This window comes from Paramormyrops kingsleyae, chromosome 19 (assembly GCF_048594095.1).
Source record: "Paramormyrops kingsleyae isolate MSU_618 chromosome 19, PKINGS_0.4, whole genome shotgun sequence".
Taxonomy (NCBI): domain Eukaryota; kingdom Metazoa; phylum Chordata; class Actinopteri; order Osteoglossiformes; family Mormyridae; genus Paramormyrops; species Paramormyrops kingsleyae.
In genome coordinates, this window is record NC_132815.1 from 1832809 (window position 1) to 1860158 (window position 27350).

Sequence of the window (27350 nt, forward strand, 5' to 3'; positions counted from 1 at the left end):
GGTCCATCATGTCAGTTAATCAGACACCGGTGACCTGCACATTAAGGACTGTTATTGATTATTACTTATTAAAAAAATTATTTAACCAGGCAAGGTCTTCCGAGAACCATAACCTGTCTCTTCTGAAGAGCCAAAGACAGCTGTGGAATGTAGCAATCTTCTCCTTACCTTCTGTAGGAGCTGGGGAATCATGCTGATTAACCCATTGCGTTAAGCAGTGAAACACACTGACCACAGCACTGAACACATACATTTATTCGTCTTTACTATGTGCGCAAAGTGCCATCTGATGGGAAAAAGTGATGTTTAAAAAATAAAAATAACTGCATACAAAATTAGGTTTGTATTTTAAAAATGAAAAGTACCGCACGACATCGTTTAGAATAGCACATTCAAAGCTCCATATGGAAACACAAAGGGGTGTGGGGAGACCACTTCTCTATGGTTTACTGAAAAAACAGCAGCTTTGCATTGACATCAGAAGTGTCTCATGTGGCAGATCATTGTGATTTCTGGATGGACGGTCCACCATCACCAACACCTTTAAGATGGTTTTCTGTTCACTCAGGTTTTTCTTCTCCCTGGGAGAACGGCCATTTTTAGAAAGCAGCTTTTCCTCAAAACTCAAAAAAGTGGAAGCATTTCACCTCACCATGGGACAGCTAAAACTAGTGAATAATTCTGCAATCAGGAAGTTCTTGCCATGGTTAAAATTAAAAGCAGCATTGATGACAAAATACAAGCAACAAAAAAGGAGAAGGTCACATGTAAAAATGTATATTTTTGGGCGTGTGCTGAAATAAGTACTTTCCGGAAAAAATTAAATGTGTGATATCAGGCCACAAGGTAAGATAGTAAGTGTAAAGTTGTTAGGAAAACAGAGAATGTCATTGTTCATGTCCTACAGATGTGCTGTCAAATCCAAAGTGTTAGCAGTGTGATCATTAATGTAAATGAGGGAAACCCACATCCAGCCCTGGCCTCGAGCGGAGCTGCACATCCAGCCCTGGCCTCGAGCGGAGCTGCACATCCAGCCCTGGCCTCGAGCGGAGGCGCACATCCAGCCCTGTCCTCGAGCGGAGGCGCACATCCAGCCCTGGCCTCGAGCGGAGCTGCACATCCAGCCCTGGCCTCGAGCGGAGCTGCACATCCAGCCCTGGCCTCGAGCGGAGGCGCACATCCAGCCCTGGCCTCGAGCGGAGGCGCACATCCAGCCCTGGCCTCGAGCAGAGCTGCACATCCAGCCCTGGCCTCGAGCAGAGGTGCACATCCAGCCCTGGCCTCGAGCGGAGCTGCACATCCAGCCCTGGCCTCGAGCGGAGGTGCACATCCAGCCCTGGCCTCCAGCGGAGGTACACATCCAGCCCTGGACTGCTTTATTGAAGCCATGAATTAGGCAGTTATTTGCCTCACCTGATATTTCAGGCACAAAGCAGGTGCTAATTGAAATGTGTCCTTTAAAACACCCTGGACTCTGGTTCTGGAGGATCAGATAGATACTCATGTTTAAGCCTCTGAGTCCATTGGTCTCAAACTAAACACAGACAATTGGCACAGATATGTGAGGAAAACAGCCCTGTCACATAATCAATGGTGTCACATGGTCACCGGGGTCACACCGCATGTGGCGTTGAGACCCTTATCCTTCGTGTGGGGCATCCCCTACTGTAACCGCTCTCAGAGGTGTCCACTGATTGCCGTAAAGCTTCATTATAAAGAGTAGAAACCTGGTGTTTCACAAGTCCCTGAAAGACGCACCATTTCACAAAAGCATTGTTTTGGACCTGAGATTTCAGCAGGAGATTTTAAGGTTGACTGTCCCTGTGCATTTTAATTCCCTGGGCAGCTGTCAGCTTCAGAATCAGAACTTTCCTGGTCACTGCAACTGCAGCACGGACATTTCAGAGGATGAAAAGGAGTCTGCTGAGCAGCCAGAGTGTCAGCCCCTCAGTCCTGAGCACAGACTTCCTCCTGCAAGCGACGCTCCCTCTCTTGGGGCATTCGAGCTTCTCCTGTAGGTAAGGAAGTCCATACCTTGCCAGTGGCTACAGAGGGAGGATACAGCTTTGCGACACAGACAACCGGGTTTGGACCAATGACATAAAACCCTTAATTACAACCAGTTAGTGTAAGCAAAACCTGACCTTTTTAACATACCAGCATGAAACAGCACCCAGGTCTTGCAAAAATTAATCAGTGCATAATATCAGCTTTCAGTGTGTAAATAGGAAACATAAGTAATCAGAAGATAAAATAAATTAAAATCAATAGTCACATATGAAGACTATGGAGAAGATGGAGCAGGTGGCTACACGCTGGTGGAGATCTTAAACTTGGGCGACATGTTGTTGTGGAACCACATGAAGGAGAAGATGACCCCCATGCTCTTGGGGATGCTCTCATCATATGCAAAGTTCAGGGCCTGGTGCTGGGGCACCTTCACCACCTCGATGAGCTCCCCCTCCTGGGGCTGGCCCCCGCCGTCGCCCACGCAGTCCTCGTCCGACACTTCCACGTAGAAAAGGGTCTGCTTGGCACCGGTGACGCCCACGCCCGACCTGCCAGGGGACACAGACGAGTGACGCACGCAGGTCTGTACGGCCCTATGACAGCGAGAGACACATGGGGTAGAGTGGGATGTAAACGCAGCCTCCTGAGTGCAGGGCCTACCATGAACGCCATCCATGTCAGAGCCATGGGGATACGGTCTAGAAGAGGTCCCAAAAGGTTCAGCAACACTTAGGTGGGCACAGGGAAGCTGTAGTTTACCAAATACGTCTTTAATACCCGCTTTAGTTACCATATATGGGCTTAATCTCCATGATTGAAATGGGAGAATCCCACCTTATGTCTGCCAAAATAAACTGTCAGATGTTTGCTTTTCAGACCCGCAGGTCCATGGCTGCATGGTTCTTCAGACAGATTATCATGCGGCTAAGAGGCAAAAACAACAGGAAACCTGGATCTTCAGAATAAAGGAGCGGGTCAGTTATTTCCACACAATAATCAACCACTAAGCATTCCTCATCTACATGACTTACATGCTAAATCAACATGAAATTCTACCAAGTCTGTAAGAATGGCCTTGGTCTCATGCCCAGACAAGCACAGCTCCCAAAGAAAGCCCAGCTGTGCCTTGGTTTCTATCCATCTCATGTTAGTGGAGGACAGGGACAGGTCCATCTTCATACCACATCCTACCCCAGGCCCCGCCCCCTCCTGAAACACCCCCCTCCCCGCCTCCTCCCCATCACTCTACAGGCCCATCTTCATACCACATCCTACCCCAGGCCCCGCCCCCTCCCGAAACACCCCCCTCCCCGCCTCCTCCCCATCACTCTACAGGTCCATCTTCATACCACATCCTACCCCAGGCCCCGCCCCCTTCCGAAACACCCCCCCCGCCTCCTCCCCATCACTCTACAGGCCCATCTTCATACCACATCCTACCCCAGGCCCCGCCCCCTTCCGAAACACCCCCCTCCCCGCCTCCTCCCCATCACTCTACAGGCCCATCTTCATACCACATCCTACCCCAGGCCCCGCCCCCTCCCGAAACACCCCCCCCGCCTCCTCCCCATCACTCTACAGGCCCATCTTCATACCACATCCTACCCCAGGCCCCGCCCCCTCCCGAAACACCCTCCCCTCCCCGCCTCCTCCCCATCACTCTACAGGCCCATCTTCATACCACATCCTACCCCAGGCCCCGCCCCCTTCCGAAACACCCCCCCCGCCTCCTCCCCATCACTCTACAGGTCCATCTTCACACCACATCCTACCCCAGGCCCCGCCCCCTCCCGAAACACCCTCCCCGCCTCCTCCCCATCACTCTACTGGCCCATCTTCATACCACATCCTACCCCAGGCCCCGCCCCCTTCCGAAACACCCCCCCCGCCTCCTCCCCATCACTCTACAGGCCCATCTTCACACCACATCCTACCCCAGGCCCCGCCCCCTTCCGAAACACCCCCCCCCCCGCCTCCTCCCCATCACTCTACAGGTCCATCTTCATACCACATCCTACCCCAGGCCCCGCCCCCTCCCGAATTTGGGCATGCTGAAACGCTAAGGGAAGTCCATGTGGTTATGTACCAGATGATGTCCTCTCTATCTAGGGAATGTCTATTTGCACACTGAACAAGGAAATGAGCAGAGGCGTCACCAGAACAAAAGGCCTTTTCTTTTACTTGAACATGTTAATTATTTTCAGAATTATTGTGGTTAGAAGATGCAGCAAATAGAGTTTCATTCCTGGCTGAATTCTCTCCATCAGACATTTTTAAAATAAACACACTAGACATGAAATAGATAAATTTTACTGCCATAAGCAAACAGCAAACAGCTACTTTAGACCAATGTATGAATGGCCAAGCAGAAAATTACACAGAATGCATTGCCCTCCCCGCTTGTTTATCAGTGTTAAACTAAGACAGAGGCCTTCAGAAGGGCCTTCTTTGGCCGGCTGCATGACTCATCCGATCACTTGGTTTACATTAGTGCAAAATTCCCATCATCCTGCAAAGTCTTTGATGATAGTGTGTGTGTTTTTTCCCTTGAGGCGGTTTGCACCTGCAGGAATCTTTGTCATGAACCAGAACCTTTTTCAGGAACCAGGAACTTCTGTCATATTCACATCGCAGGAACTTCCCCCCAATATCTAACAAAACGACTTGTTCATCCCTCCATTGTTTTTGGGTGGCAGTGCAATTTTGAATGAAATTATGTACAAAGTTTAACCTACAACCTTTCTGCGTCTCACATGCTTATTTAGGATGAAGGTCACAGTTCCTATTCTGCAGTGTGAAAGTGACACACAAAAGTGCCCAGGAGCTACAAAAGTTTCTGAGCTTCGGTGTGAAAGCACCTGTTAACTAGCCTGTCATACCAGCATGGAATAGGGGAACAAAAGGAAACAGACCAACGTCTAAACTGATACATGTGCCTGTGAGAGAAAGAATGATATTTCTGATGAACCAGCACCTGTACGAGGTGATCCTCCGCAGCTTATCTGCTGGCACGTCATAGCCGCACTCCTCCAGGACCTCCTGCCGGGCAATCTCCTCCAGGGAAAGGTGGGGCTTGTCCACCAGCCCCGCACACAACTCGTACGTAACCCCTGCTGATGCAGGAGGGGGGTCCGCATGGACATCCGCCGGCTCCTCGGGGCCTTTCTCCTTCCGCTTGTTCCTCTCCCACTCACACATGTAGACGGCTGCAGGAGGTATCGGGAGATCAGGACTAGATGCAATGGCTTTGATGATCAGAGGAGATTAGCTCTCAGGACATGGACAGACTGGTTATTGGCACTAGGACAGACAGGATAACTGGAATGAGAGGCTGGTTGTCAGAACCACTGGAGCTTGACTGTTAACGAGCTTGAAAGCTATCAGGAGAGGCTTAAAGTTACCAGGCATAAGCCCACCCGGACCCCCGAGTCACTGCTGTAAATGGACTGTAGACTTTATTCTCTTAGAAGCTTTAGAAGGTTCTGTGTTTTGTTCGTGACTAGAAGGCTGCTGGATCAGATTCCAGGAAGGAGAACTGTTATAGCCTTGAGTAAGTTACAATTCCTTAACTACTATTGTGCCACAGTAAAAAATGTGTACAGATTCTAAACTGTGAACTGCACAAGCTGCTCTGGGCAGGAAAAATGGTTTAAGCAAATGTTGTCGTCACAGCCATGGCGTGAGGTTTCTCTCATTAGTGTCCTTTCTTGACACTTTAGCTCCATCCCTAACCCCACCCAACCTCTTGGTCTGGTGGTCAAGGCCATGACACCAGGCTGCCCCGGCTGCAAGTGGAAGATCAGGCCAAGAAGCACTAAGGAGCCCTGAGGAAGTGTGGGGTCTCTGCACAAAAGCAGCCATTTTCCCTGTCCGCTCACTGGAACAATCCCTTCCAGCACCTGGGCTTCCTTCCATTATGAGTGGCGGTGGAGCGGCCCAGGTGGAGCCTGCCGGCACAATGCTCTTCTTTCCACACACCATGATGGCGAGGAAAACGCAGCAGAAAAAAAACCCTGAACTGGAGGCCAACGGCTCGAGAAGAAGCCGTCCGTTCCAAAACTTTCCACTATCGATGCTGCATGCTTTCCAAGTTTCTGTATGGTGTAGGATTGTGGACCAGCGGATTATACGGGAAACAGGAGTTCTGACTGTGTGAACATGCATTCCTGTGGGTGCTAACAGTTTGTGAGAAAAACCTTCCTTTTCTGACGGTGGGGAAAAATCTGCGATGGTCCACCGTAAGTCAAGGCCAACGAGTAGGCAGGGTGGCCAATCAAGTCAACGGTGAGATTACCAAGTCAGGGGCAGGAACTAACAGTCTCTTAAGGCTTTTATAAAAAAAAAAAAAAAAAAAAAAAAAAAAAAAAAAAAGGGGGGGGGGGGCGGGGTAGACAACAGAGAGTAGTGCAGGAAGCACCACTAGCGCCCCCAGAGTTGAGGGTGGGGCGGGGGGTAATGAAGGCAGTTCATGGTCCAGGGGTGATCTAGTGCCTAAAAAGAGACTTAAACTGATGATTAATGACTCTGCACTTGGGGGGGGGGGGCAGGGGAGAGTCTGGGAGGGTGAACATTTCCTCCCAACACCCATCACTCTACGACACATGCACGTCTTACCGGGGGATGCCCAGGGCTAAACAGAGTCACGCACAAGACGAAATATCTGTTCCAGAAAGCACCCAATAGATACATTTTTGCTTCATAGAATATTCTAGTTTAAGCATGTTTCCCTTCAGGCAAATTAGGCATTATAATGTTTAATATAACTTTAATATAAAGAGAAATGTGCCTAAGAAGTCCCTCGCAGCAATGGCATCTCACTAAAATGGCAAAACTAAAATAACGTTCATCCTGGATGTTCTGACTCTTGATTGAACTTGACTTAAGGATTTATGTTCAGATTTTTTGTGCAAACACTGATTTAGCTTGGGGATTGATTTCTGATTTCATCACACCTTCGATCTGACTTCGACCTGATCTAAAGCTTATAAACAAGGCCTGATCTTTTTTCTTGATTGCTCTGTACATGTAAAATATGCCATGGATCAAAGCAAATTCTGTTTTAATCGTGCTTAGATTGCCAGCCTTGTTCTTATAACTTGGTTTCTGGTTTTTAGTTTGGTCCACCCTGAACTCTTATTGGCATATTGTCTGGACTAGACGGGAGGACGCACCTGGGCGGAACTGCTTGACCAGAATGAAGCAGTGGGCTGTGGTGTTGAAGATCAGCACTGATACGCTGTAAGAGAGAATACAGTGTTCAGATAGTTACTTTCCCCCAAACGAGCTTGATGGGCCGAATGGCCCCCTCTCGTTTGTAAATTTCTTATGTTCTTATGTTCTATAAACCACGAGGCACACACAAAAGGCCAGAACGTTCTTGGTAAAACTTTGACACAGTTTGCCGGCCGTCAAACTGTCACTTTCAGCCAAAGAACCGATAGGCCTAAATCATCCAGCAAAACCAGTGACAATGACGCATCAAAGAGCCACCGAGCTGTACGAAAACATACTAAGTGAGGCCTTCATTTTCACTGAGGCCTTCAGCTGATCCCTGCTACAGGCCGCTTCTGACTCTCCGTTCTCAGAAAAGCTGAGCACCTACCGCCACTTGCCGCTGCGAGCACGCTCAGCCTCGAAGGTGGGGGAAAGCGAGTGAAGCAGGGCGATGTGGGGGAAAGCGAGTGAAGAAGGGCGATGTGGGGGAAAGCGAGTGAAGCAGGGCGATGTGGGGGAAAGCGAGTGAAGCAGGGCGATGTGGGGGAAAGCGAGTGAAGAAGGGCGATGTGGGGGAAAGCGAGTGAAGCAGGGCGATGTGAGGGAAAACAGGTGAAGCAGCGTGATGCGGGGGAAAGCGAGTTAAGCAGGGTGATGTGGGGGAAAGTGGGGGAAAACGGGTGAAGCAGTGTGATGCGGGGGAAAGCGAGTGAAGCAGGGTGATGTGGGGGAATGCAGGTGAAGCAGGGGGATGCGGGGGAAAGTGGGTGAAGCAGGGCAATGCGGGTGAAGCAGGGCGATGCAGGGCAAAGCGGATGAAGCAAGGCGATGCGGGTGAAGCAGGGCAATGCGGGTGAAGCAGGGCAATGCGGGTGAAGCAGGGCAATGCGGGTGAAGCAGGGCAATGCGGGTGAAGCAGGGCGATGCAGGGCAAAGCAGATGAAGCAAGGCGATGCGGGTGAAGCAGGGCAATGCGGGGGAAAGCGGGTGAAGCAGGGTGATGTGGGGGAAAGCGAGTGAAGCAGGGCGATGTGAGGGAAAGCGGGTGAAGCAGGGCGATGTGGGGGAAAGCGGGTGAAGCAGGGCGATGTGGGGGAAAGCGAGTGAAGCAGGGTGATGTGGGGGAAAGCGGGTGAAGCAGGGAGATGTGGGGGAAAGCGAGTGAAGCAGGGCGATGTGGGGGAAAGCGAGTGAAGCAGGGCGATGTGAGGGAAAACAGGTGAAGCAGCGTGATGCGGGGGAAAGCGAGTTAAGCAGGGTGATGTGGGGGAAAGTGGGGGAAAACGGGTGAAGCAGTGTGATGCGGGGGAAAGCGAGTGAAGCAGGGTGATGTGGGGGAATGCAGGTGAAGCAGGGGGATGCGGGGGAAAGTGGGTGAAGCAGGGCAATGCGGGTGAAGCAGGGCGATGCAGGGCAAAGCGGATGAAGCAAGGCGATGCGGGTGAAGCAGGGCAATGCGGGTGAAGCAGGGCAATGCGGGTGAAGCAGGGCGATGCAGGGCAAAGCAGATGAAGCAAGGCGATGCGGGTGAAGCAGGGCAATGCGGGGGAAAGCGGGTGAAGCAGGGTGATGCGGGGGGGAAAGCAGGTGAAGCAGGTGGATGCGGGGGAAAGTGGGTGAAGCAAGGCGATGCAGGTGAAGCAGGGCAATGCGGGGGAAAGCGGGTGAAGCAGGGTGATGCGGGGGGGAAAGCAGGTGAAGCAGGTGGATGCGGGGGAAAGTGGGTGAAGCAAGGCGATGCAGGTGAAGCAGGGCAATGCGGGGGAAAGCGGGTGAAGCAGGGCGATGCGGGGGAAAGCGGGTCAAAGCAGAGCCCTCATCCAAGGCGTTAGTGCGGGATTAGCACCTCTGGCTTTGTCCTCACTCCAATTGTGAGATACTAGCTAATTCCTCCAAAAAAGAAAGGACCTTGGTGCTGAGAATCTCAGTATAATAGGATCTCTTGGGATAAGGACAGCGAACACAATGTCTCAGCTGGAAGTTCACCCATTGGGCCTGGAAAGCGTCGAGGCGTGAAGCCCCGGTCAGAGTCACTGGGCTCATTCTGCCCACCGCTGTCTGGGAGCAAGTTAGAGATTGCCCCCGTGCCAGACGTGCAACTGCCTTCCTGCTACCTCAAAGAGGCTCCTTCCGGAGATGCTGAAACTCACTCGCATGTCACTTGTGTTTGTGTCCCACTGCATATATATATGTATATATAATCCCTGTACATGTATATATGTGTGTGTGTGTGTGTGTATGTATGTATGCATATATATATATATATATATTTATATGTTTCTTTTTTTTTCTTTATATTTTTTACTTATATATTTATACAGTTTTAGAAATTGTTTTTTTTTATTGTTTTTATTGTCTATATTGTTATTTTTTGCTGATCCTATGGATCCTGTTATACAGTTTTTTTACTGTCTTTTTTATTATTTTTATTATTGCTGCTCCCCATTGTGGGATTAATAAAGTCAATCTTATCTTATCTTATCTTATAGCGATAACTGAAATGGAGTTTTAAGAGGCAGCCTTTGATTCAGCTGTAGGAAGTTGATTTGACATGCTTTAGTAATATATATATACACAAATACACACACATACATACATACGCACATATAAGCGCGTCTTATAAACATATATTCACAAAATTGTGAAATAACAAGATGTAGATATGCAGGCCAAGAGGTAGATAGATCTGTTTTACTGATCCTAAGCGGGAATGATGAGGGTGCTTGTGTTGCAAGCAGAGGCACAATGATTTTAAACAAAATTATAGCGTGCATTGAACTAGGTGGGTCCCGGCTTTAACTTCTGACACGCGGGACTTTCCCTGTTCAAGCAAGTCCTGGAAGAACAGCGGGACGTGCCAGGAAGACAATTTTTAACCTACTCAATAGACTGAAGTGTGTTATCTGAGGAACAGACTGAACAGGACAACATCATGGTAGCAACAATGGTGCCGGAGAAGGCAATGTTTAACTTACTCAATGGACTGAAGAGCTTCACGTGAAGAACCTTGCATTTAAGATGTACCACTCAACTGTCCTCTGTAGCATAGCAGTACAACGGAGTATAATCTTAAGTAAAATATCACAGGTTGTTTCCAAGACTTCATTATTGAAACATGAATTTTTAATACATCAGATTTTATTGCACTCAAGTGTTTTTTCTGTGTGCGCTTGTCTCCGTCTCCTGAATAAAATATGAAAATATAAACTCTCTGAGCTGGACATGCACTGGCAGCAGGGGCAGTGTTGCAGGGGAGATCCTTTAATCAGTCAGTCAGTGGGGGTGGGGTCCCTGCCTGAATGATCTCACTACCAGTATCGCCAGTGCAAGTCACGGGGCCTGCAGATTGATGCCACTGTTGGGCCCCAGAGTGAGGGCCTTAGCCCCCGGTCATCCCTGGGGGGCCAGATAAATGGTTGACCCTGCAATGGAACAAGCTTCACTCTCAACTGTATATAAGTGCGTCTCTCAACTGAGAGCAAGTCGGCATTTGTGAAAAGAAGCATTCCAGTGTAGCTGCACTCATACATGTGAAAATGGTAAAAAAAGCATAATTTCCATCAGCATGTTTGTATTTGTGAGTTTCTCTGCGCATACGTGTCTGAGGCTCATGCTGGGCTTTCGGGAATAATCCTCACTGTGTGCAGGCAGCGGCGTGGGTGCGGGGCGTGCCCACCCGGCTGTGTGGGTCACAGGGCACACACACTTTGTCTGCGCCCGTTGGCGAGGCCATGCTCGCAAAGAGGAAGCGGCCCAGGAAACAGGAAACGGAGCACACCCTTTCCCATGCCGAGAGTGCCTTGGTGCAGCGCTGCACCCCATGGTCCGTCCTAGGAGTGGGGGGTTTATCAGTACCTGGCCACATTTGCTTGGGTCCCGGGGCCTGATTAAGCTTTATGGGCTCCACTACTGGCAGTTCTGTCTGGTAGGCACTTGGGGCCCCACCCAAAAAACAATTAAAGCACCCCAGGAAGAGGAACCCACCCTATGAGCACGGCTTCCTGTTCTTCCCTTCCAGACTGCAGTACTGGCCCGGAATGAGCCACGCTGGGTGACATGCGGCCCGCCTCCATTTGCCGCACCCCCCCTCCTGATCCGATGCCTTAAGTACGCCAGAATATGAGGCCCAAGCACAAGGCACCCAAATTAACTAACAAGCCCCTGTTCGAATTAAGAGGAAACTGAAAACTTCCTCCAAACGAAAACGGAACCAGGTAACAGATCTTCCCCCTAAATGATAAAATGTTACACTGGAAATAAAAGACTAGCCTTACAAACTGACACATCTTCACCCAGATGAACGAGAAAGCAAACAAGACAACATCCTCGTCCGGGCGAAGGAGCAGCCATGCCAGGTGACAGATTTTCCTCCATGCATGACAAACTATAAAACACCTCCCCCTCTCCACAAGTAGTCCTTCTCACCCTCCCCCAGGACCCAAAAATCACCGGCCCTGGCTCTAGCTATAGGAACATGCTGAGGACCAATCAAGGGTGAGAATGATTTCTCTAATGATGTTAACAAATGCTGGCCTTAATGGCTTTATCCTGCAACAAGTGCCTCTCTGCGTGCCCCCCCGCACTGAGCCATTGTATCAGGCTACCAATAAGAGGATCAATACAGCTAGCCCTGAGAATTCACTCTCACCGCTTGTGCACAAAGGCCATCTGGATAAAGGGCACCAGGAGAATTCCTGCTCTCCTCCATTCTCCTTCTGTCCTGCCCTTCATTCTTTCATTCATTCTTTCTTTCTTTTTTCTCCCCACTGCTTTTCATCATTCAGATCCTCTGCTATTATGTCTTCCCCGGCTAAACTCCGGCCTTGTTTTCTCTCGGACCGCGAATACTTCCCCATGCGGAACATGACGACGACACATTCCCCTCCATCCTCTTTGTTCCAAAAGCTTTTGTAAACAGAATTCCGAAACGTTACTCCATGAAGACACTTCAGCTGAGCCTTAATTATCCACTTTGCAGTTTACGTTTAGTCCATTTATAAACAGCTGGAAGTAATTCCGGTTTAAGGGCTATGTTCGGGGACCACAAGGCTTCTCCCGTAAGCTGAGCCAGCATTGGCCTGGGCAGTAGTAGCCCTTGGCAGAAATGCCCTTTGTATTACTGACCAGGGATGGATGGTCCACCACAGTGATCTACATGGACAGCAGTGACTTCCAGGCATTCAGCACTTTACCTTTGGGCTTCCACAGCACTGCTCTGACCTAACAATTCATCACCGCTTCTTCTGCGCAGACCGCTTGAGGTCTTGTCCCCATACTGCTTCAGATCACAACTATTAACCAACCTATCTTAAATTTGCAAAAGCTGATTGTTTGTGCATCTAGTTTCCTAATGTTACATAGCATTAGCCTTCAAGCAAAATCATCAAAATAATTACCTAGTTTGCTTGCAAAATTTTAAATTTGATGTTTCATTTGTGGCTTCCTACAGTACAGCTACCAGCTGGAGATGAAGTGACTATAAGGGACATACAAATCAGATCTTGACCTATGACCTATAATCTCTGACCCTGAGGGAAATGCTTCAGCTGCTCAAGATGTCCAGGTACAAAATAACGGAGGTAGCACCTCCCCCCAGGAGGGAAGGGACAGGAGGTAGCTCCTTTAATCACCCTGATTATGAGCCTGGAAAGATTATGAGCCTCAAAGAATCCACTTCAACAGACGCCAATATGTGAGATGTTCAAAGACCTACCATCTTCCGAAGAACAGCAGAACAAACGCACTGCCTGCACGAAAATACCGCTTGTCTTGATTGATTTTGGTAAAACAGAAACAATCCTCTCACACACATACAACTACACCTACAACACGATTCCAATTAATCGTATCTGAGAAGGAAATGGATACAGAGAACTGCTACAGAATGCAGATAAGGCTGGTTTTGTGTGCTACCATGAAGCCAGGATTTTTTCTGTACCAGAACACGCTGTGAAGATTTGCTCTACCATAAGCATCGTATGCATAACATACGGTGACAAAGCATGGAACATACATCCCCAAATCAGGAAACAATGGACCTGGAGAGCTTCAACCGGACAACTGTGAAGCTGTGTTCGGTGACTGATATTACAATCAATGACAGCCTCAACAAAAATATTTTGCACTACTCTGTTAAAATTTCATCTTTAGGAGAATTTTTTTTCAGTAAGTATAAAAGGGAAAAACATATTTATGTACATAGTCAGATAATTGCTCTGTCAGCAGAGAGCTTTGTTTCATGTTGCCAGTATACTTAACATTTGTTTTGTGACATTACTTAAAGCAGTCATATAAATGCATTATATACCCTCATAATGCATTACAATGCAATCCTAGGAAATTATAAACAAGGTTATAAATAATTAAAGAAAGGCATAACACATTACAGCCATGTTCATTATGCATCATGAACGCTCTAATCTATAATGCACTACAAATACCTTCATAATGCATTATGCTGACCATTATGATTCATTATGAAGGTCTTTATAGTGCATTATAGATGAGAGCATTCATAATGCATAATAAACATGGCTATAATGTATGCCTTTTTATAAACATTTATACTTGTGTTTATAATGCTTTATGAATGTATTATAATGTGTTTTGAATATGTGCATAGATACTTAATAAGCATGGGCTTCATAGAAAGTGTTACCCTAAGTTTTAATCCAGCTAATCTCGCTGGTGCATTTTCTTGTATTGATGGTTCATTGCTATTCTGTGTGACACTTGGTTGCTGTGAAGATCAGTATTGGCACTTCATTGCTATTCTGCACAAAACTTGTTTGCCATGTCGCACGATTATTCAGCAGGCCAGCAGCTAATCGCTCTGACATGGCCCGTAACCGTCACCACCTTACACTTACTGTCTGGTGCTTTGTTATGCATGAGCCATGTCTAAGAGGACTTTGTGCTGCATGTCTTGGAACCTCACCTGTCATGGGTCCGCATGAAGTCCCAGTACTTTTTTGTCCCATTCTGTGAACCAAGAGGAAAAGAGTGTCAGTAAAGAATAGCAGCACAATGGTCAGTTCACTGGACGTCAAGGGAGTGCTGCCTTGCCGTCACCTCTCTACTGAAGCCATTCATGTAGTCATTCACCCACCCATCCATCCGTCCATCTCTTTTATCTAAAGTGACTTACAGTAGAGGGAAAGGTCACAATGTGTGTGTGTTCTGTGGGAAACCCAGCTGATAGAGAACCAGGGAGGGCGAGGAGGAATTCCAGAGGCCAAAGCACTGCCTTACAGGGCCATATGAGCATTAAGCGCATCAAACTGTACGGCTTTCAGCTTCTCACACTCACACAACCGGCCGCTCCTCCAAAGCCGCTTATGTGCCTTTGCTTCCATGAGGAGGAACCGACTTCCCCGCCTACCAGACTAACCAACGCATTTGTCTCCCCGGGGCGATTCTGCTTGGGTGGGAGAGCTGACGGTAGAGAACGCTCCAGAAGTTAATCTCTGCCTCGGCGCTCAGGTCATGACTTGCAGCTTGGAGCTAGGGATTTCACGGTGTGCAGATGATCCCGCGCATTACACGACTGCGGAATGTTGGAATGCTGCTTTTTAATTTTGGTTGCGACTGACACGGGCACAGATGGCGGGATGTGGGATAGAAGTGTAAATAGTAAAATGAACCATGTGAAGACGTCACAAAAAATGAGCAGGATCACAAACGTGGGAATACAGCATATACACCTGACCAAAGTCATGAAAAGAATGCAGGTCTCCGGTAAAAGTTGCAAAACCACAGGTTTTAACCAATGAACCTTAATGAAAGTTACTTCGATCTTCTGAAACAGGCACCAGAGTACGTCTGCATCCACACAATCTTGCCATTTCGTAGACACCTCCCCGATTAACTGCAATTCCATTTTATCTGCATTCCATTTTATTTGGCGTGACCAAATTCATCTTCAGAAATGGATGGAGAGTTCCGTGATGGCTGAGAGAGTTGTGCAGATATGACTTATTTAAAGGGAGTCAGAAGTGAACAAAACAGCAGCAGTCATGGCTGCTCCCAAATTCACGTCATTTCTTCTGTTTTGCTGCACACTCACTGCATATAGTGTGCAGCGAAGATGCTGCCACACGCGCCGGAGGTTGACTTGCTTTCACTGACTCTGATGACCAGTGCATGCACCTTTTTAAACTTCATTTCATTGTCCTGAGCACTTCTGATTTTTGCAACGAAAACAAAATAGAATCTAGTCTAAATTTCAACACATCTGTGGATGTGGCCATCTGTGAGAGACACTTGGGACTGGATTAGTTGTGTGAGACAGTACTCTAGTAGACTGGTCATTTGTAAGGTTGTGGTGATCTCCTGTGAAGAACTGGTGGATAGTGCCCATGGTCTCTAATGAAGAAGTGACTTACATGCAGACTATTAAGTTTCAAAAATTCAAGTTTTATTGTAATTTGTATTCAACAAATACAATGAAATTCTTGTCCTACAGACTCTCTCCATAATGTCAGGAGGGATGAAACACAGGATGAGACAGTGCTGCACTTTCAAAAGACATTAGTGCAAGTCAATGCAGTACAACAGAGCATAAAGTGCAATGAATTAGTACAAGGGTACCACTGGTGCAACTGAACAAGAGGTAACAATTTGAGATCCTGGGCTGTCAAGTTACTAGACCATACTGTGATGTATCCAATCAGGATGCTCTGAATGATGCAGCAGTACGATTTTGTTAGGAATTTGATTCTTTAGCCTCCTCAGAAAGAACAATCCCTGTTGCGCCTTCTCGAGGATAGGGTTGGTGTTAAATGACCATGAAAGGGAGTCTGAGATTTAGATTCCTAGGAATCTGACGCTGCTGGCAATTTCCACAGGCAAATCACAGAGGCCGAATGGGACGCAACGTTCCTGAAGTGGACGATGATCTCCTTTGTCGTGTTCATGTTCTGAGTGAGGCTGTTCTGCTTGCACTGTACTGTCAAGCCTTTAACCCTCCTCCTGTAGACAGCCTCACCATCATGCCTCAAGCAGCCAATCATGATGGTGTCATCTGCAATCTTGATGCTGTTACCTGCACGCTTTGCCGCATAGTCATAGGTGAACAGACTGTATGGGCGCTTATCCACCGCACCAGGTACCGTACTTTTGGTACTTCGAGAACTTCTTTAATTTCTTGTCATGCCATTCAGATTTTTTTGTTGTCTGTTCATACGACCAGATCACAATTATTTTTTTCCTTCATTTATCGGTGTTTTCTGAGTTCATAATTGTTATCAAGACGGCGTTTTTATTGTGTTTCAGAGGCAGGGTATTCGCATAACCAATTGACAATGAAAGCGGTTCAAGCCCCACCCTAAAGTACCAAAGAAGTACCCCAGCTGGTTTGGAACTTTCAGTACTAGAAATTTTGGTACTGGTACTCGACCGGAAGCCAATGGAAAAAGCAAAGTACCAAAAGTAAGGTGGAAAAGCACCTTATGACAGGGGCCATAGGCTGCAGCAGCCCTGTCACAAACGGGCAATGAGAGTCAAAGTGGACAAGGGTCTGCTGCCAATTCTCACTGATGTCTGTCAAACACCCAGCCACAGATAAACCTGCACAGACTAAGGACTCTGAGGTTTTAAACAAAATAAGATGGAATAATATTGTTAACTACAGGGCTACAGTCCATGAAAAGCATCCTGATATAGTTGTTCATCCTTTCAGCATGTCCCAGAGGTATGTGCAGAGCGAGGGACATGGCATTGTCCCTCATTGACAGTAATCATTAAGGCATGAGACAAAATATTTATTTGACATAGGAATAATGGTGGACTTCTTTAAGCATATACCTGAGAGCCTTGGGGCATCAGGATAGACTGCAATTCAGACTTCGTGACTTTTAACCTTTTTTTAACACTATGTTTTTTATTTGTTTTATTATTACACCAACCTTTGACAGCTGCAGCTTCATCCAGTGTAGACTAAACATAACTCACTGCGTTCCAAACCAAGAGAACTTGGTTTAACACATCTGGAAGTGAGCAGAGCGTATCCACACTGGATAAAAAGCTGTATATTAGACAGGAATAGAACGGTTTAATAGAGTAATGGGCTGTCTCATCTCCTTCGTATTGGATTCAAAGCCTGATTCTTCTAGCCTGAGCCCATGGTCAAACTATCAGGATCAGATCTTACATGTGGGGGGCCGAGGTTCATGCAATTTGGGGAGATGGGACAGGGAGGTGGGGAACATGTCGAAAATGTCTTTCACAAAGATTTACGTCAATCAGTTATCAAGAGACAGGTTTAGAGAGAAGCCAAACACTACCCAGTCATATTGTGTGTCCCTCCTTGAAAACATTTGGAATCCTAATTACTCTTCCTCCCACCTATTCATCATTATGTTGGAATGAGCGGGCTTTTCCACAGCTCTCTCCATGGGACACGACAGGAAGTGGACCCCACATAACTGCGTAGGTGTAAAAAGCCATCGTAGTCTTTGAGGAATCGGCTAAGGTTGAAGGAGGTACCACCCTTCAACAAGTGTGTACTTGAACACATAGTTGTGGGGGTGGCCAGGTTTAAACTGTTGAGGGGGGCTTGTTCTGGCCAAAAGCAGGATAAGGAGTACTGCTTAAAGACCTGAACTTGTGACCTGTAGGTCCAGAGGGGTTAGTTGGACGCTGAAAAGATACAGGACAAGAATTCTTTCATTATAAAAAGAGGAAAATTAACATGTTGGATATGTTGAGTTGTAAGCTATGCAAGTCACATTAGAAATGTGAATCGACTTAAAAGTAAGTAAATAAATGAAAACACAAGACAAGAAGACAAAACTTACAAATGAACACGCTTCCTTGTAATGATTTCAGCTGGTTTGTTACACCGCCTGGTAACTGTGTCACTGTCAGGAAAAAGGGGCCCATTTGCACCTCTGAGCTGGGGCTGTAACTTCAAGGGCCTGCCAACTGTACTCAAGCTATAGGTAAATGTACCTTTAAAGTACATTCATGCTTTTTTTGTACCTTGGAGTACAAAACTGTACCAGTAACCATTTTTCTGACAGTGCAAGGCCCAACCAGTAAAGTGAAGTCACAGGGGCTTAACTATCATACCATTCAAGTGGAGGCAGACAGCAACAGAATACAGTGTGGAGCAGGGTTAGGGTTAGGGATGCAACAGCCCTTACCGTACACAAAAGTAAAAGTCTAAAAAATGATTAAGCAAAATTAAGCAAATCTTAACTTCCTCCAATCATTAATAAAGTAGCCCTGTCTATGTATCAGTTTGGAGGGTCAGATACATCACCCTTAAAGGCTGCTCCCTATTAATTGCTAATAAATAGGTTAAAGATCAGTGCTGTGGAAAGTTCCCTGCTGAGCAGATGGTGTGCGGAGGCCCCGGCTGATGTGTCGGGTGACAGGTACCTCATTAGAATGACCCAAGAGCCCGAGTGGGTCGTCTACAGCCAAAGGGTTACAATAAAGTGGAAAACGGCACCAGTAGCACGAGCTCACTGGGAAATGCACAACTGCCAGGAACTATCTAGAACATCTATGGGCAAGCATTTTATTATTTATGAGCACTAATTACTTACATGAGGAGAACAAAAGCATCACTTCACGTGACATTTTTGGGGCTCATTTTCATATTAAAACCTGAGGATGACACCTTTGAAGGTCCACTCAGCTCTGAAGGTCCACTCAGCTCCTTCTTACTCCCTTCTTTGTACCTTGACATTTTATTTGATTAAAGACACTTTTATCCAAAGTTTCATACCTTTTTTTGAGAAAGCAGGGTCAGCCAGTCCCTGGGGGTTAAGAGCTTCACTCAGGGACCCAACGGTGAACGTAATCTGCTGAAACCTGAACCGACACCCTTCCGATGCGGCATCTTAACCTAAACACAATAATCATCATGTGACTAGACCCCATCATATCCCACACTGCAGCTCCTCCCAGGACAGCAGGCAGAGCGAGATGCTCTGATCAAACAGACTCCCCCAGTCTGAATCTCTGTGTTAAAAACAGCAGATGACAGCACAGCACTAATATTTCCTAAACAGCACACGGTCCCCACGTGCAGCCAAGGGCAGCCCTGGGGTTTCCTGCAGGTCATTACTGCTGTTCCTCATTGCATTCACTATTTCATCCATCTTCCATAAGCACATATTTAATACAGGGTTATGGGGAACTCACAGCATGTCCCAGGAAATGCCCTCAGTGGGATTCCAGGCCACCACAGGGTCCTCACCCTCACAAGCACACAGAGGGCACATTACAGATACTACTACTCATCATTATCACAAATTATTACCGTCTTTATCGTGGAGTTCCACGGTATTATGACAATATGCTATTTTGGCTATACCACAGTATTTTGAAATCCTGGCGGGAAGATTTCCCGTGTAATGTTGGAATGGTAGGAAAATTGCATACCTCCCAAGGAGACTTTATTATAAAATTTTATTTAGCAATTTTACCCATCAAAAAGGTATTTTAATGATGCGAATTGAGTTACAGTCCCTGGCTGAAGGTCCAACAGATTCAGCTGGTACCCTAAAGCTTAGACGTCCCAGCTAAAAGACACCTGTACAGATGTCACACCACAAGCCGAGGGACCGGGGACCAGGCCAGGACCGTCCTACAGGGACAAACCCGTCGGGGCAATCCTCATAGCCCTGCTGGGATGGAGGGAACCGCCAGTGGCGCAGATTAGTGGAAAGACGACCACAGAGGGGCCAACAGAGATGCCATTTCAAATATTAAAATAACAATAGATTGCGCCGCATGGCCTTATGGGAAACAGTGGCCTCCGGGGCTATTCTGCTGGTAATTAGCACCAGTAAGTTGGGGGGGGAGGGGGTGTTAGGGTTAAAATAAAGTTCCCTTAGTGGTACAAGCACAGGATCCTCCCCCATTTTGACACCCCCGTTGGAAGCTATTGCAGTGTCTCACCCCCCGAGCAATAAAAAAAGGGCTGAAAGGGGGGGAAAGGGAGGACATGATCCCACCCTGTCAGGTGCTTAAAGTCTAATTAACAGCCCCCAGCCCCCCCCCCCCCAAACGGCTGAACCTTGGCAGCTGCGGACGTCGTGGCACTGCCGTTTACAACTGCGACCTTTTAATTCCTGCCATGTGGTATTCAGCCTCCTGGGGGGGTAAGATGCTCGCCTCCCCCGTGCCGAGCGGACGGGTCGCCCCCGCGGGCAGCTACTGAAGGTGTTAGCGTGCAAAGCAGGACGATTAAACCAAAGGAGGGGGCCGGGGAGCCGCTGCCAGGGCAAGCAAGGTGACGCTAGGGGCCCCCTGAAAGGGTCCATTGCTGAGGCATGAACAGGACAGGGCCCCGCCCCCTCCCTGCCCCACCCCCTCCCCCAAGGCCTTTTCTCATGTGCACATATAATCTGAGTGCGCTCTTGTCCCTTTGAAAAACAGACACCTGCTGTTATAGGACACGCTCCGTAGGAGGCTGTGGGTGGAGCCACCTGCTGACCACGCCCACTGCATTAAGATGGGCAGGAGCCAGACACATGGCAGGCCAAACGACAGCACGTGCTGGTGTCAGGCCTCACTCCCTCCCCGGCACACGCTCACGCATCACCCGGCACCTCTGCCGCTGTTTGACCCTCAGAGCTGGTGGGGGCTGCTGCCCCTCTCAAACCAGCCAGTGTGTCCTGTTTCAGGAGCCCCGCCGACGGATGTCCCCCCCCCCCTCGTAGACATGCGTGATTACATCCTCAGAGCGTGTGCAGGAGCTGCTACACATGACTCCTGTGTGTGGAGACAGGCAGATTCAGACTTGACGGCGCTGTCAGCGGTGCTGCTCAGATACGATTGCAACAGGAAAAGAAAATAAGGATAAAATATCCGACTGCACTTGAATCGAGTGGCAACACGTACAAACAGGCTACCAAACAAAGTAGTCACATGTAACAAATAGCTTGAATTTTACGTCAACATTAAATATGTGGTTTTTTCCATGATTCAACAAGGTTTATATAAGCTGAGGAAGTTCTACTGCAAGCCTGCCAAAGTGCTAACCATCCCAGGGCCGTATCACCACATGCTCCTACTGCGATGGTCACTCCGCTTCCCCTCTGACAGGTGAATTTCCCCAAAAAGGTCCCTGTCCACCACCGTGTTCCCCCCAGGACACACAGGACCAGAGCTCACCAGACCCAGGCAATTAGGATGAAGCGAGAAATTTCATGCGGAACCAATCAGTCTACTGGATGCAGAAGATAAGGATTTATTCTATTTCAGCATCAGCATTCAGTACTTCTGTTGTGGGGTGTGGGGGGGGCATTAAGTGCCATTCGATTTTTTTCCTCCTTCCCTCGAAAGTGAAAAGGGCAGCAATGTACTTCAGCTTTACAATGTGGTAAATAATTTATGAGTCCTTTCATAGCGGAATGAATCATTGTTCTTCCTAACAATTCACCATCTCGCGGGGAAATGATACACAGGACACAAACACAATGAGGCGCAGAGGGCGGGAAAAGCACGGCGGCGGAGCAGAGGCACCTCGCGAGGCCACCTCTCCGTCAGCAGGGCCGTGGGCTCGCACGCTACGCGCGGGCAGACCCGTGCACCGGCTCCCACCGACCCACAGGCTCTACGCACGGGCAGGCCCGTGCACCGGCTCCCACCGACCCGCAGGCTCTACGCACGGGCAGGCCCGTGCACCGGCTCCCACCGACCCGCAGGCTCTACGCACGGGCAGGCCCGTGCACCGGCTCCCACCGACCCGCAGGCTCTCGCCCATGCTGAGAGCAGGACGGTGGGACTTGGAGATCACGGAGATCCGGGGACACCTGCGGCAGAGGGTCACGGGTTCAAACACGGGGCACCGTGTACCTGTTCTGCTGAATAATCGGGGCTTCGAGCAACACTGGCCAACAGTGGAAGCAAGACCGATGACTTCGGATGACACGCAAAACGTCAAACATGAGTCAACCATTACGAAGCAGAGACAAAGCAAAGATGGGAGGCAGCTGCCCTCTCTTCTCCAGTAAGCAAGGAAGTTTCTGCCCCTTCGGGGACAAGGAAGCCCCCCCCCCCCAACCCCCAACCCCCCACAGAGGGTTGGCACTCAAGCTGTCACTCTGGGGCTGAACCACACTGACCAGCTGTCCATCAGAACCGAGCCACAGCCGAGCGGCGGCCATTCAGGCGTCAAAGCAAGCGAGACCCTCCACCGGACAGCTGGAGAGGGCCTGTGAGGGCACATTAGGGACGGCAGAGGGGTCCGGCCGCCGAGAGCACAGCACATCCGGGGGGGTGCCTGCCCCCCCCAAGACGCACCCGCTTACTCGCCCCTGACACATTCAGCGACCCGTCACAGCTGGCCCTGGTGAATCGCACTTCCTGTGTGCATTGAGCACAGTCAGTGGGCCGGGGCTGCGGACAGGGCACTCGCACGTCTCAGCGCCTACCCCCCACCCTTAAGCAGGCCTCCACGGGGTCTCTCACCCCCATTGTCTCACACAGACACACACACACAGCCTCTGCTGCCCGCCCACTCACGGGCCCTAATCCCCAGCCTTGCCTTTGATAGCGCCCCCCGCTGCTCAGCCCTAATCCAGCAGTCTGTCAGCTGGCGCTGCCCTCAGAGCCAGCCCAGCTGGCAGCCTGGGCCCCCGGGTGCCTCGCCGACCTGGGGCCCAGGGCTTGTCGAGTGAATATCCTAATTAATTACGTCTTGATCTGCCCTAATAAGCTTGTGAATGTGTCTGTACAGGCAGAATATACATACAAAGGCTGCGGCTATGCAGAGAAAAACGCGAGCTCTGTCTAGAGAACCCAAAGTAACTAAATCATACCCTATAAACTCTCTCCAAACCTATTTGATTGAAATCCAGTGAAGCAATGCTATTATACACATAATCTCAAGAGTTTTGGGACCACATCTCATCTCTTTACATTTCCAGCCATGGGAAATAACATTATGATATTCTGAACTAATCCACAGGGGAAAGGGAACAGGCAGGATAAAGTGGCGATTTTTCAAGATGTGGTAGTGCCATGTCATAAAGGAGCTTGTGACATATGTAATAAGCTTTGCTCAAGACATTAGTAATCTGTTCATGACATATACAATGTTATGATTGACATCCAACACGTAATCTGCATGACATTTACCTTGGGTCATGACATATATCAGCATGACATTCATCTGCATGCATAACATTACTAAGTTAAATTAGACATTCATCTGCATGACACTTACCTGTGTGTGTGTCATCTTCCTGGGCGTAGTAAATAATTAATCTGTATTTATGTCATAATTCATGTGTGTGCAGCATTTTGTGACATTATTCTGTGACATTTTTATCTGTCTCTATAACCTTTTTCAGCGTGTGTGCCATAATTCATACATGTTTATGGCATAATTGCATTTTGCGCAAGATATTCATTTGCTCAGAAAACGTTTCTATGAAAAGCAACTAACCTACTTTACATTTTTACACTTCACCCACTTACAGAGCTGAACATTTATCGATCCAGTTGGGACAAAGTAATTTGTCAAGAGTACAATAGTAGTTCCCCTTCGGGATTTGAACTGGAAATCTTCCCACTGAGAATTCATCTCCTTAACTCCTAGACTGAGAGCAGACCTCTCAGTTTAAAGGTCTGTCAGGATCTCCCCAAAAGAAAAATACTACAAAAAATTAAATAACACAGCTGTTGTGAAATAACCAATCGGCTACATCCAGAGAGACCAAAGGCACACTGTTTCCAAAGACTCGTCGCAAAGTCATTTCACAATGGGTTACAAAACACTGGGACAGATGTAGACAGGCTGCTGGCATGCAGGTGGTGCGTGGCCGTGCCGGGGACCGCAGGGCAGGCCCCGTCTAGCGCCTGGCCCTCCCCTCTGGGCTCCCATGTGGCATCCTTTCACAGAAACGCAATGGGCACCAGCCAGCACAGCACGGAGGAGCCCAGAGCTGACTTCCAGTTAATAACACACTCAGGTACAGCTCCCCCCCCCCATGACCCCCACAAAAACAAACACAACAGATAACATTAAGTCCTAAAACAAACGAGAAAGAAAATTTGCTCCGTTAATCACCCAAAAGGGCTCCACGAATACTGGACATTAATAATTCCTCATATGTTCTGAGTCATGTTTGTAACCCGCTTTTGGTTTACATGTATTCATGGCACTGTAAATTCACGTGGGCGTCTGCGCTGGGCCCCTTGCACTCATTACTGGTCATTAATGTTTCTGACACATGGCCACACAGCTGGGAGCACAGATTCCAGAGCCCTGCAACAGGAGGGTGCTGATCCAGATCCCACGGCTTCATCGCACAGGTGTGAACAAGAAATATTACGAATATTAACATTCAGGCATATGCAGTGGCCCTGTGTGAATGGCGAATGGCTCACTGCACTGACTAATTATATAATTTTATATATAAAATTTGACTATGCCCAGTTAATGTGAATGAAAGCTATATTTTGTGGTATACAACACTGTTAATCGCAGGTACCACAGGCTGGTTGCCAGAATTTTTATTTGAATTAACAAATCATAAGCAAGTTTTAAAATTAAAAAATAACTTATATAAGCAATATGTAAATTATTGCTCCTGTGATATATTCTTTTTAACTGCCATGACAAGGCAGATAAAAAATGTCTGGAGCAGGGACGTGGCAGGTCTTTGGGGTTTGGGTTACCATTTCATGCAACTGGGCTAAAGGAGAAGAAGTGTACCAATACAGCGGGTGCATTTGGGCGCCGTTCCGTGATTGGCTTAAGAGGGGCACCCTAGGCCCACCCACCCATGCAAGGCTGTCCTCAGAGCTGGAGTTCCATCCTCAGAACATCTGGACGGAACACTCTGGGCGCTCTGCCTCTGCTTAGACGCCCGTGGCAGTGCAGATGACTCACACGGCTCAGCAATACAATGGAACTAACCTTCTGCGTCAATACAAGGAAACATTATCACTCTGACAAAAATGCCAGGACTGCCCGGCAAAGATGCTGGAAACAATTAATAGGAAACAAGCGGCTGGCAACAAAAGAAAATAAATGTTTTAACACCTTAAAAGTGTCCACAGGGACTCCATCACCACATGAAAGAGACCTGTGGCACACACAGGGGTCGATGGCAAAGCACACGTATTGAGGATGGTATGCAGCAGGATGCATAAGGGCAGTGTGTCACAGGGGGGACAGCCAGCTGCACAGGTAGCACGTGTCAGGCACCAAGCCTGCACACCTGCGTAGGAAGCGTTTCTGCCAGGCCTTGGCATCTCACACACCTACTGGAAAAGCTGTACAAACACCCCCCAGAATAACTCTGAGCCTCTCTTGGCAGCTCCAACCGATTTAACAAGGATTCTTTTTTTTTCTTTTCTCTTTGCTCTCAGGGAGCGGCTTCCGTAAATCAAGGTTCAGAATCAGAGTTGCCGTTATTGCGAGATATCTGTCTAACCCAGAGACTGGGTCACTTATGAGAGGGGAAAGACTCCTGCGGACGTCGACAAAACCGCCGGACGCCTCTGTGAACCTATCCAAGGTCGTGGGCTGAGAATGTCAAACAGGAGTCAAAGGAAATCAGTTCACTCAAATGTCATGTGTAACATAAGACCCACGGCTGCCAAACCCGATATATGATTTGACACCATATTTTGAGGCGGCTGAGACGGTGTCCGGTTTCCCACGATCTGCGAATCACGCATAACGAAGCGCAACCCATTCACACATTCCGACTACAGCAATGTTAGCTGCGCATATTGCTAAGCCTAAGCGGAAATGCAGCAATGGTCCTCGTAGGAACATTTAGCAGTAGTTACATGTACTTTGCAACCGCTGCCATCACTACGGAACAAGGGACCAATATGCACAGTGTTATTTCGCAATGACTGACCTTCCTTACAAGGGGGAAACGTCCCGATGGTTATGTGAACGTAGAAGTGCACCACGCGCTCCTTGTGATTTCACTGGGAACTTATAAGTCTGCAAATACTGAAGGCAGTACGCTGCCAATTTACTTTTAGAGCTACATCGCCGGCTAATGCACAGCACGTGTCCACGACAGCATCGCCGGTTAAGCATGAACCATACAACATAGGACAAGACGGTGTATTTGCAGTTTATGGTTAACGTGAAGTGACCGTCATCGGGAGTGACAAACACGAAGTATCTAAATCGTGTAGCAGTTGTTTGGGAGGAATGAATGGGGGTGGGGCGACTGGATGTTTTGCGTGTCCGCTTCTCACGGTCATGAAGTTAACCGAGGCACGGGTGATCTCTCTCAACTCACCTGGCTATAGTGCACCCGAAACGGTCTCAGGTAATGGGAGCTGTCGCACGGAACCACCTCGATATTGCTGATCTGCTCCATAGCTCATTCAGTAATTACCGTCCACCCGGTGTTTCTTACCACAGACAACACAGCCGCAGATCTGGCAAGCACCACAGAGATCGATGGCTACGGATGCCGACGAAGGACAAACGAAATACGCAATCGCGAAAATATCCGGGAATAAAATAATGCCGCCACCGCAGCTGTATCGCCGAATGCCGCCCCCGTTCTACCTTTCTACCGACATTTAACGACTCAACTGGTTGTTTTATGTATTTTGCTACAATTAAGCATTTTAAATTTGACATCTGCGACACCCAAATTGCTAAATATTGTATATATGACACCTAGGATAAGCGGTTAGAAAATGGATGGATATATAAGACGTAAATAACCTATAACTGGGCTCATAAACATACATCTCTCAGTAAATATCTCTCTATGGAAAGTCCACATACGATAACCGAGTTGTAATGAAAAATGAGTAATTTTTAAACTGTACGAAATATGACACGGCAACCATGATTAAACATGTATCACATGATTGAGCGAGATGAATGCGAATATAAATATAAACATAATGTTAATTAATATATTCATATCCTGATATTATTGTATAATGATGGATTATTATTGTTGTTTTGTTTTTTTCTGAATTCCAATGTATGTGTAATTTTAAAGAAATAGTTACATTTGTAAGTTTCAAAAAGGCAGGGCTCCCCCCCCCCTTCGCCGCAGCCTGTCTACTTCGTGAAAGACTTACCACGCGAAGCTCGTAGCTCGTTTACCGCGCGCGCGCGCGCCAGGCGCGAGTCTGAGGCGCTGAGTCGCGTTCTTGCGCATGGTGCC

At 48.0% G+C, this 27350-nt stretch overlaps 1 protein-coding gene across 3 annotated transcripts; it reads right to left on the reverse strand.

Moving 5' to 3' along the window:
- Positions 1-240: 240 nt before the first annotated feature.
- Positions 241-27350, reverse strand: LOC111844474 (uridine diphosphate glucose pyrophosphatase NUDT14-like). 3 transcript variants are annotated; one of them, XM_023812980.2, is made up of 5 exons: positions 27265-27350; positions 14162-14205; positions 7182-7246; positions 4985-5216; positions 241-2558 (listed from the first exon to the last, which is right to left on the reverse strand). In XM_023812980.2, exons 2-5 carry the CDS (start codon positions 14176-14178, stop codon positions 2309-2311), a joined length of 564 nt encoding a protein of 187 aa, XP_023668748.1. In that variant the 5' UTR covers positions 14179-14205; positions 27265-27350; the 3' UTR covers positions 241-2308. The 3 variants fall into 3 exon arrangements, with proteins under 3 accessions (XP_023668748.1, XP_023668746.1, XP_023668749.1); XM_023812978.2 differs by lacking the exon at positions 27265-27350 and adding an exon at positions 26460-26635; XM_023812981.2 differs by lacking the exon at positions 27265-27350 and adding an exon at positions 18959-19532.

Bases quoted from the DNA above. Each gene is read 5' to 3' on its own strand.
- LOC111844474 (XM_023812978.2), bottom strand. From the start codon at position 26,540: ATGGAGCAGATCAGCAATATCGAGGTGGTTCCGTGCGACAGCTCCCAT. The intron at 5,217-7,181 runs GTGCGTCCTCCC...TACCTCCTGCAG, and splicing joins GGTCAAGCAGTTCCGCCCAG to CCGTCTACATGTGTGAGTGG. The intron at 2,559-4,984 runs GTGCTGGTTCAT...GTCCCCTGGCAG, and splicing joins CGGAGGATCACCTCGTACAG to GTCGGGCGTGGGCGTCACCG.